The sequence below is a fragment of the Meles meles genome, chromosome 13 (assembly GCF_922984935.1).
Source record: "Meles meles chromosome 13, mMelMel3.1 paternal haplotype, whole genome shotgun sequence".
In the NCBI taxonomy this organism is placed as follows: Eukaryota; Metazoa; Chordata; class Mammalia; order Carnivora; family Mustelidae; genus Meles; species Meles meles.
Genome location: NC_060078.1, coordinates 6957008 through 6967682, shown reverse-complemented (window position 1 = coordinate 6967682; position 10675 = coordinate 6957008). Strand labels below are relative to the sequence as shown.

Below are 10675 nucleotides of genomic sequence, written 5' to 3'. Positions count from 1 at the left end.
GGCAGGTGGGTCCTTGGGGATATCTGTGGCACCCCCCCATACACCCTCAGCGCCTGGAGCGAGCTCGTCCCTTGCAGCTCTGAGTGTGAGAAGAGGGGTGATGGAGCTAAGATGGGATTCCCTGGGGTGAGAAGGCTCCTGGGGTGGCCGTCCTCTACTCCCCGCAGGAGACTGCATGGGGTGGGGAGGCAGGGTTTCTCACCTCTGCCCTCAAGGCCAGCCTTGTGTCTCCCAACTGTGGGCCCCACTCTGACCTAGGATTCCATCTTCCTGAAGGCTGAGTAGGATTTCTGCCTCGGCAAACCCTCCCTAGCCACACAAGCTCCAGGCTCAGGGAAAGCAGGAGAGGTTGGGAAGAGCGAGATCCCGGTCTGGGTCTTGTTCACCTTGTCATGGAAACTGAAGGAGAGCGAGGAAGGGGGCAGGGGCGGACCCCGTGGTCACGCGTCCTCCAAGGCCCCATTCATTCTGGAAGCCAAAGCAGGTCCTCGGGGAGAACGGACCCTGATCCTTCCCTCCCACCACAGCAGGGCACACGCAGAGACCAGCACCACTCATGAGGGAAAAAAAAAAAAAAAACACATTTATTTTGGGGAAGCAAAAAAACTGTGGCACGGAGAAGCCATTAGCCCATAGAAGATGGGCTAATGTGAGAAAAAAAATTTTTTCCTCTGCACCATTTGTTTTTTTCTTGGAGGAAAGTTATACTCCCAGGAAAGGCATCAGAAGCACACAGTTGCTGGCCGGGTGAGATGTCTGTTTGAAAGAGGTAGTGCCTGGTGCAGTGGGGCTGCAGGGTGCGGCCTGAAGGGCCCGGCACCAGGGACCGGTACTGGCAGGGTCTGCTTGTGGACTCTGGCACCCTGGTGGGGAAGGGCCACCCGATCCACTCAGTCTTGGCATAGTTGTGGCCCCTGGGGATGCCCTGTGGGCTGGCTGTCTCCCTCATCACTCTCCTCTGCTCTTGGTAGGAGAGAACCCTGTGGTAGCAGACATTGGGGTCTGCCGAAGCCTGGAGATCCTTTTGGCACCGGCTGACCTCCGGGACCCTGAGTCCCTGAGGCACCATTTTCTCCTCTAGGATCCGCCCCACAGCCGTCACGACCACCTGAGCCTCGGCAGAAGCCCTGTCCATGGCTGACCTGCCCATGACTTCTCCCCGGCCCTGGGATGATGAAGCCTTGCCCTTTTGAAGGGAATCTTCCTTTCCTTTGCCTCTACTGGGAAAGAACCACTGGAGCAAGTGGGTCTTCCTTCTCCTGTAGTTTTCAGGAGGCGCCTCCTCCTTCTTCAGCGAGATCTCACAGGCCTTCCTTCTTGAGTCCTCTGCTGACTCCTGGCTGTGGACTGGACGTCTCCCCTCACTGCTATGGAGGAGCTTCAGTTCTGACAACTCTTTGGCAGGCTCTCTCGAGGGGGACCCCCTGGAGCTCTCCCTCTCCTTGGGGGGCACACATGACTTGCCCAGGCTCTTACATTGGTGCCACAGTCCCAGGGGTCCTGGCTGCCTGTGGGGGCTCTGGCCACGGGATCTTTGGCCATGCAGCACCTGGGAAGTGAATGTGTCTTCACTGGACCTGCTCTGGAAGCCAGACAGAGATCCCTGAGAAGCCAAGATGTCAGCAGCGAGGAACATGTTGGACTGACAGTCTTGAAGGAGACTCTCAGTCGCACAGTTTTGAAGGAGGGCCCCAGTTTCACAGTCTCGAAGGAGCACAGTGTGGGTGGCGGCCCGAGGCCGCTTCTTTGACTCCATCAACTTCCGGGGTTCCGATCCCCTGCACCGTGCCTCAAGAAGTAGCTCTTCTGGGTCTTGGGCGATCAACTTTGTAGGTTGCAGGGGGCTGTCGCTTTTCCCTGAAGACCCTGTTCTTCTCAGCTCGCCACAGAGGCCTTGGTTGTTGGCCAGTACACGGGGTTCTAAGGTGACTCTCCAGGCAGGGGCCTCCTTGACCTCCCTCACATCCCCAGGCTCTTTGGACCTCAAACCCTGGAGCTCTAAGTTGAGCTCTAGCATGGTCATGTCCCGTGAGGCCCGACCCCCATTCACCCTCCTTGGCTCCTTCGTGACCATTGCTGGACTTGGACTTGATTCCAAGTTGCTGTTCATAAGAGTCCTCGAGGCAGTCTCATTGTGCCAGATGTTGCCCACAAAGCTGTATGTGAAGGTCCGAGAAGGTGGCTTGGCCCCCTGTCCAGCCGGAGAGCCACCCCCAGGTGAGGTCCCTTCCAGAGCCTGCTGGATTTCCTCACACGTAGGCTGGGGAGCACCGAGGGAAGCCCCCCAGGTCGGGTAAGACTCTTTCATCACCTCTCCTTCTTCATAGGGCTGAGGAGGATTTCCCACGAACTTGGTGCCCGAGCTGGCATTGGATATGCAGGTGGCTGAGCAGGGAGGGAAGGACTGGGAGAGGAGGAAGCCCTTCTTCAACCTGAAGAGGTTTATAGGCTTGAGAACCTTGAGGGGGAGGCCCCACCGGTGCTTCACCCTGAGCCTTGTGATATGTTCTTCTAGCATCCGCTGAGCGTACGGACTGAGGATGGAAAAATTGTGGGAGGTGGTCATGCAGGGTTCCCAACACTTGGAAAGCACTGGCTTTCCAGGTTTCCCATGAGGGCTTGACTTTTCGGGAAGGTCCGAGGCATGGTGGGCAGCGAGCCTGGAAGGATGAATATCCAAAGGCATCTGACCCTCTCTGAACTGCCCCAACTTCCTGAAATGGGCTCTCAGGTCCTTCTCTGGGTGCTTTTCGTCTGTGCTGCTTGTGGAGGGCTTCAAGTCTGAACCCCTTCCTTCCTTCATGAGCCTCTTCCAAAGGTGCCAATCCGGTTGCTCCCAGAGCTCAGAGTCGATCAGTTTTCCAGGAAGGACAGAGACTGACCCATGGCCCTCGGGGGCCTGGCCACCCTGCAGGAGGTCAGGAGGACCTTGGCTAAAGACTTCCTGAGATCTTTTCACCACAGCGGGTACCTTGCCCCTTTGTAGTTGCTTCTCCAGAAAGTGACATTCCAGGTTTTGAACAGCAGTTGACATGTAAGACGGTGTCTTCTTGGCTACAGGACAAGATGCCTCGCAGCTCCCCATCTTGGGTGGCAGAGTAGGGGGTCCCACTGGGACAGAGGGTGCAAGGCCTGCCTGGGTCTGGGGCTGAGTTAGATGTGGGAGCTGGGGCTTATCCTGAGTTAGAGGGAGGGGCTGGGGCGGAGTCAGAGGGAGGGGCTGGGGCAGGGGCTGATCCAAAGGGAGGGGCTGGGGCTGAGTCAGAGGGAGGTGCTTGGGCTGAGTCAGAGGGAGGGGCAGGGGCTGAGCCAGAGGCAGGGGCTGGGGCTGAGTCAGAGGGAGGGGCTGGGGCAGGGGTTCATCCAGAGGGAGGGGCTGGGGCTGAGTCAGAGGGAGGTGCTTGGGCTGAGTCAGAGGGAGGGGCTGATCTAGAGGGAGGGGCTGGGGCTGAGTCAGAGGGAGGTGCTTGGGCTGAGTCAGAGGGAGGGGCTGATCTAGAGGGAGGGGCTGGGGCTGAGTCAGAGGGAGGTGGTTGGGCTCAGTCAGAGCGGGGAGGGGCGGGGGCGGAGCCAGAGGCAGGGGCTGGGGCTGAGCCAGAGGCTGGAGCAGGGACTGGGACAATCTCAGGGCCAAGGTTTGGGGCAGGGCTGAAGGGTCACGAAAGTCCTGGATCAGGGAGAGGCGTGGAGCCACATTGCCTTGAATCTGGAGTGGCAAGGCATGAGAGAGCTCATTGAATATGACAGACGGGAACTCCAGTGGGGGATCAGTCACCCTGACAGTGGCCACCAGGGACTCGCTGTGCAGAAAGGGGAGACCCCAGAAGAGCTGGCTGCATTTCTGCTCCAAATCGTCCCTTGGAATCTTGGGATGTGGGGGCTTCTCAGGTCCGAGCACCTGTTTTGTTTTGCCCCTCATTCTCCAGGAGGACGGGCAGCCCATGGTGTCCTGCCCGTCACCTGGAGACTTGAACATTCTCCCAAAAGAGGTCAGCTGGTATTTTGACCTTTCCTTCTTTTCCTTCTCCCTCCAAAACTTCAGTTCTTTTCTCTTGGCAATGAGTAGCTCCAGAAGCTTCTGGACGTCCGGGTTGTTGGAAGGGGGGATCCTAGTCTCTCCCTGTCTTTGTGTGGGGTCTCCCCAGAACAAGGCCTCTGGTGGGCCATGGGACAGAGGTGCTTGATGAGACTCCAAGCGTGTTGAGGTGGATAGGTTCCAGGCATTGGCAGCCGCCTGCCACCAGGACAGGGCCGAAATGGGGCAGTGTGAGCGGCCCAGGCCAGAGATGACTGGGACAGGAGAAGTTGACCTGTCAGCTGACCAAGGCATGTGTGAGCTCTGTGGGATGGGGCACGGCGGGGGTGCCCTTGAGTCACACTGAGGGAGAGTCAAAGGGGAGTCCAGCCGCTCTGGGGCCAAGGAGGCAGTCAGAGGCCCAGGAGAGGCCTCTGAAGGAGGGAGACATGGCGGGGAAGGGGGAAGAGCAAGGGGCTGGTGTGAAAAGCCATCCGGGGGGCGGAAAGGCTCTGCTAGCCAGGAAACACTCAGGGAGGAGTGTGAACTGACATAAATTGAGGAGGTCGTTGGTCCTGCTGGCAGGGTGGAGGCCAGAGGCCGAGGGGAGCCCATCAGTGGAGTTAGGGCAGGTGAAGAGGCCATGGCGGGAGCAGCGTCTTCCATAGTCTCCCTGCATGGCTGACGACCTCCAGATGGCACCCCATGGTGCACCTGCCCAGGGGCTGCTTGACGTAAGAACTGGTGAAAGCCCCCCTGGTAAGAGAGCCTCGCCAGGTGGCTGTGGGAGACAGGAGGCGTGAGCTGCCGCTGTAGCAGTTGGGGCCGGGAGCAGTCCCCATGGCCCTCCACGCCCCACACCCACATCACAATGCTCCTGCTGTCCCTCAGCCCGGGCCTTTGGTCACAGTGTGTCCCCACAGCTCCTCCCAGCTCCCGCCAAACAGCCCCAGAGGCTCTTCCCTTCAGCCCAGGGGTCACACCATAGACTCGGGGAGGCCAGGGGAGAAGGGGGCAGATTCTTTACCTTTGCAGAAGGGAGAACAGGTCCTGGAACTCTTCCAGATTGTTCAGAAATTCTCTGTAACCTGGAAACAGGAGACCAGGTCACAGCAGAAGGTGGGGTCCAGGGATCTTACGGGAGGATGGGTACAATGTCCCTTTAGGGGAGACCTTTGGGGGATTGGACTTGGGAGCCCCAAACAGCACTGTCCAATGCCATGTGCCCACACGGCGATTACAGGATTCATGATGGGGATCGCTTTGTCTTTTCCAAAGTGCTTCCTCGTTCATGACCTTGCTGGGGGAGGAAGGACCGCATGGCCTCCAGAGGACTCTGAACGGAGTTGAACAGCCTGTCCACAGCGGGAGCGGGAGGTCCTGCCCCCCGTCCAGGCTCCGGGGCCCCTGCTGGGCGACACCGGTTTCCAGCCCCTCAGGGCTTCGTTCTGGCGCAGAATCTGGGAAGCCTCCGGGTTCCGCTCTCCCTCCTCGGAGCCCCCAAACCCTCACCCAGGGCTCTGTTTCCTGAGGGATGGGCTCAGGCCCTGGTGTCCTGGAGACTGGGGGCTGGGCCCTCACAGAGGGGGCCACAGTGTAACTGGGACATGCAGACCCCTGGAGGACACTTACCTTTCAGAGTTTGTTGTTTCTTGCTTCCATTGCTCCTTCTCCGTGGCTCCACTTTGTACTGAGATAAGAGAACACGGGGAGACTGAGACCCCCGCCCCAGCAGCAGGTGACCCAGTGCTCAGGGTCCTAACCTCTGCTAGAGAGGCAGCTCTTAACCTCTGGTCCTCAGCCACTGGTCACTGTGTTTGGGACACTGTCCTGGACGCCTCCACCACACCTGGACTCCGGCCCGATATCTTTGGGGAGAAATCCTCATGTCCCTCTAACCCTTGTCTGGTCTGGCTTGTCCTGGATGGATAGTGGTCTACTCTCTCCTGAGAATACCCGTTCTATTCTTTCCCATTTCAGCAGTCTCTCCAGTGACTCGGGAAAGTGGAAAGAATAATAGAAAAGATGACAGAATCACACTCTGCTGGGTCTGGGCCGAGGGTTCCTTACCTTCCTGCTCTTCCTTTGTTTCTTGTCTGGTGGTGAGGATGGATCAGACTGGAAATAGGAAAGTAAGAAGATGCAGAGCCCCAGTCCACACACAAAGGCAAGGAAGGCATTAACTGCCCAGATTGTGGGACTGGAGCTCAGCCAACCATCAATAAAGAACTCTTGAGGGAAGAGAGAATTCTCCATCTCTTTCCTCTGAAAACTGGAAAGTGTCCGATCGCACTGCTGCCCTCAGGTAACTGAGCCCTGAGAGTTAGTGACCGATCGCACTGCTGCCCTCAGGCAACTGAGCCCTGGGTATGTACATGCAGACACAAGCCCCACACCCACATCACAGAGCTGTGGTCTGGTCACAAAGGGCCCTTGATGTCAGGTAAGTGACACAAGTAGCTGGACCACATACCCTCTCCACCGCTACCCTGTAGCTCCGTCATCCCTCCACCCTCCCAGGCCTGACACTCCTACCCACTCACCGTGCTAGAGGCAGACCATTGTCATTTTGCCTTTCATCCTGCATGGAGCTCAGAGAATACCTGTTCCCCTTGAGATCTTCAGTTGTGCTCCATTAGTTTCATGGCTTTTAAAATCTGGAGTTGGCGGGGCACCTGGGTGGCTCAGTGGGTTGGGCTGCTGCCTTCGGCTCAGGTCATGATCTCGGAGTCCTGGGATTGAGTCCCGCATCGGGCTCTCTGCTCAGCAGGGAGCCTGCTTCCCTCTCTCTCTCTCTCTGTCTGCCTCTCTACTTGTGATCTCTCTCTGTCAAATAAACAAATAAAAAATAAAAAATAAAAGCTTTTAAAAATAAATAAATAAATAAATAAATAAATCTGGAGTTGTCCTTGGAATTTTGGTTAATTCCCAGGAACTTTTGTCCTCTGTCTGCAGCTCCAGTCTCCCCACATAATATGTTCTTGCCTTGCATCACCCTAGTACAAAAGAAACTCAAATTTATTTTGTGATTCTTTAGCCATGTGCATTTTCAAAACATCTTAAAATGTTTTATTTCAATTAATATCCACCAACTTCAGTTAGAAGGACCTAGAAAATTGATGATTATTCAAAATTTACAAAGCTAAGGAAATAGGTAAGGACTTCCAAATGAGTCCACTTTTCTCCCAGGCTTGCAGCGAATTGCTACCTGAGAACCCAAGTTTCTCAACATTTCCGTTGGTGTCTAGAAAGTAGTCTCAGTTCTGAGAATATTTTGGGTATTGAGTGTTTTACTGACCTCATGGATGTCATGGTCATCCATGGACCATGGCATCCGTGGATGTCATACATACATGGATGTATGATGTATGATTATGATGATGTCACGCCTGTGTCCATGGGCTCTGACTATGGTGGGGTTGTTAGAGCCATCGCTTTTTTTTAATTTTTTTTTAATTTCTTTTCAGGGTAACAGTGTTCATTGTTTTGGCATCACACCCAGTGCTCCATGCAGTACGTGCCCTCCCTATTACCCACCACCTGTTCCCCCAACCTCCCACCCCCCACCCCTTTAAAACCGTCAGGTTCTTTTTCAGGGTCCATAGTCTCTCATGGTTCATCTCCCCTTCCAGTTTCCCTCAACTCCCTTCTCCTCTCCATCTCCCCATGTCCTCCGTGTTCTTTGTTATGCTCCACAAATAAGTGAAACCATAGGATACTTGACTCTCTCTGCTTGACTTATTTCGCTCAGCATAATCTCTTCCAGTCCCGTCCATGTTGCTACAAACGTTGGGTATTCATCCTTTCTGATGGAGGCATAATACTCCATCGTGTATATGGACCACATCTTCCTTATCCATTCATCCGTTGAAGGGCATCTTGGTTCTTTCCACAGTTTGGCGACCGTGGCCATTGCTGCAATAAACATTGGGGTACAGATGGCCCTTCTTTTCACTACATCTGTATCTTTGGGGTGAATACCCAGCAGGGCAATTGCAGGGTCATAGGGAAGCTCTATTCTTAATTTCTTCAGGAATCTCCACACTGTTCTCCAAAGCGTCTGCACCAACTTGCATTCCCACCAACAGTGTAAGAGGGTTCCCCTTTCTCCACATCCTCTCCAACACATGTTGTTTCCTGTCTTGCTAATTTTGGCCGTTCTAACTGGTGTAAGGTGGTATCTCAATGTGATTTTTTTTATTTGTTTATTTACAGCATAACAGTGTTCATTGTTTTGGCATCACACCCAGTGCTCCATGCAGTATCCGCCCTCCCTATTACCCACCACCTGGTTCCTCAACCTCCCACCCCCCACCCCCCCCACCCCCGGCCCTTCAAAACCCTCTGGTTGTTTTTCAGAGTCAATGTGATTTTAATTTGAATCTCCCTGATGGCTAGTGATCTCTTTTGAAAACGCTTCACCATGACCTGGGCCAGGCTGAAGAGAACAGGCCTTTTGAAAGAGTGATTCTGCTGCTAGAGCTAGAGAAAAGCCGCCATTTTGTAGTAATAGAAAACGGGGACCAACCCAGTCCCATCAAGTGGAAGGTATTGTTAGGGTCAGTGATCAAAGGAATGAGACTGACACAAAGCGAAAATCAAGCAAAGCTTCATTTCGCACCATGCATCAGAAATGAAACTGACCGGTAGGTGCCCGAGCCCCATGCACTAGAAATCAAACTGACCGGTAGGTGCCTGAGCCTTGCTGGGGGCCACCGCCTCCTTGCCCTGGGGTCCCTCCTGGAGGCTCCCTGCCTCACCCTCGCTGTACCACAGGCCTCTCCGATGAGACCACTCCCAGCGGCGCCACTGCTCGGGGTGGCGAGGCCGCTGCCGATGAGGCTCCCAGCAATGCCGCTCCAGACAAGGCTGCGCTGCCGGCTCCTGACGAGGCTGCTCCAGCGGCGCGCTGCTGCTCGCGGTGGCCCCGCGGCAGATGAGGCCGCTCCTGAAGAGGCCGCTCACAGGGGCACTGCTGCTTGGGGCGGCGAGGCCCCCAGCAATGCCGCTTCTGACAAAGCCACTCCCCGGCGGCGAGGCTGCTCGCAGCGGCGCTGCTGCAGGTGAGGCCGCTGGTGATGAGGCCGCTTGCGTCGGGGCCGCTCCCGGCGGCACCGCTGCTCAGGTCGGCGAGGCCCCTAGCAATGCCGCTCCTGTCAAAGCCGCTCCTGGCTTGGGCAGCGAGGCCCAGGCGTCTAGTGACAGCACCGCTGCTCCTGAGGCGAAGCAGGTACCGCGATGAAAAGGGCGCTGTCACTCTCCACAACCCTGACACTACCACTACTCCCAATGGCTCCTGCTACTAGCTACCCTAACTCCTCCTGCTACTACTATCCCCCACCCCTTGCAGCCTCACAGACCAGCCTTTATAGAGGTGGTTGAGCCCGGCCCACACACAGGTGGCCAATGGGATTGCAACTCACCTCAGTAAATTTATGCCTGCCCCACTGATTGGCCGTCTCCTCTAGCTGGCCTGGCCCGCCCCTACATTCCCCCCTTTTCTTTGGAAATTAGTCAAATCCTTGACCTTTCAGCCAGTTCTGTGCTCTCCTGTTGTTAGGGGGCTACATTGAGCATGTACTACTGGGGCCAAAAAGTAACAGTAGTGCACAGTCAGCTGATGATTTAGCCATTCAACACTGTATAACCTGTTCCATTTTGTCCTAATTCCGTTCATCTAATTTCCCACCTATACTTTTCATAAACAGGTAACAATAAGAGCAACAATAAACTCACAGTTTTTTTAGTCGTAGCTTTAGTCCATGGTCAGCGTGGTTTGTCGGCTGCAGCTTCCATCTCTGGGGGGCGTCCTTGTCCTCAGCTCGTTTGACATGACCCGCATGAATCCAGGCCCTAATGCCTTCTACTTTTACTGCCATGGGGGTGGTCAAGATAACAGTAAATGGTCCCTTCCAGTGAGGCTCCAAGTTTCCCACTTGATAGCAACGTATCCAAACCAAGTCCCCGGGTTGGTAAGGATGTGGTTCCACCTCCATCTCTGTCCCAGTGTGGACAGTCCGGATCCCTGAGTGGGCTTTTTTTAAGACAGACTGTAATGCCTGCAGTGACAGGAGTACAGACTGATCAGTCATTTCTGCTAGGGCAACCTCTTGTAGTCGAGGATGGGTGGGGGTGTGTGTCCCAAACTTTATTTCAAATGGGGTCTCCTTGCTTAAATAGAGTGTACATCGTGCCCTGAGGAGGGCAAAAGGAAGGAGATCCACCCATCCACCGCCAGTCTCCAAAATTAGTTTTGTCAAGGTCTCTTTAAGAGTCCGGTTCATTCTCTCTACTTGCCCGGAACTCTGGGGCCAGTAGGCACAATGTAGTTTCCAATTAGTGCCCATGGCCTTGGCCAATGCCTGTGAGACTGAACTCACAAATGCAGGGCCATTGTCTGACCCAATTGGGAGAGGCAACCCAAACCTAGGAATTATTTCTTCTAGTAGCTTTTTGGCTACCACTCCTGCCATTTCATGTTTGGTGGGAAAAGCCTCTACCCAGCCTGAAAAGGTATCTACAAAATCTAACATGTACTTGTGCCCCTATTTTCCAGGTTTCATTTCTGTAAAATCTATTTCCCAACAAATTCCTGGTTCCTTACCTCTTTCTCTTTTCCCTCTTCCCATTTTAGGTCTTCCCACATTAACTGCCTGGCTT

At 54.9% G+C, this 10675-nt stretch overlaps 1 protein-coding gene across 1 annotated transcript; it reads right to left on the bottom strand.

Annotated features, from left to right (window-relative positions):
* Positions 1 to 625: 625 nt before the first annotated feature.
* Positions 626 to 6271, bottom strand: LOC123955561 (spermatogenesis-associated protein 31E1-like). Its single transcript, XM_046027741.1, has 5 exons — positions 6086 to 6271; positions 5648 to 5705; positions 5043 to 5103; positions 3572 to 4796; positions 626 to 3178 (listed from the first exon to the last, which is right to left on the bottom strand). The coding sequence occupies exons 1-5, from the start codon at positions 6269 to 6271 to the stop codon at positions 626 to 628; spliced, it is 4083 nt and encodes a 1360-aa protein (XP_045883697.1).
* Between the last annotated feature and the right edge of the window lie 4404 nt (positions 6272 to 10675).

Bases quoted from the DNA above. Each gene is read 5' to 3' on its own strand.
- LOC123955561 (XM_046027741.1), bottom strand. From the start codon at position 6,271: ATGGAGAATTCTCTCTTCCCTCAAGAGTTCTTTATTGATGGTTGGCTG. The intron at 5,104-5,647 runs GTAAGTGTCCTC...TCCTGTTTCCAG, and splicing joins GAAACAACAAACTCTGAAAG to GTTACAGAGAATTTCTGAAC. The intron at 3,179-3,571 runs GCTCCGCCCCCG...CCTCTAACTCAG, and splicing joins AGCCCCAGCCCCTGCCTCTG to GATAAGCCCCAGCTCCCACA.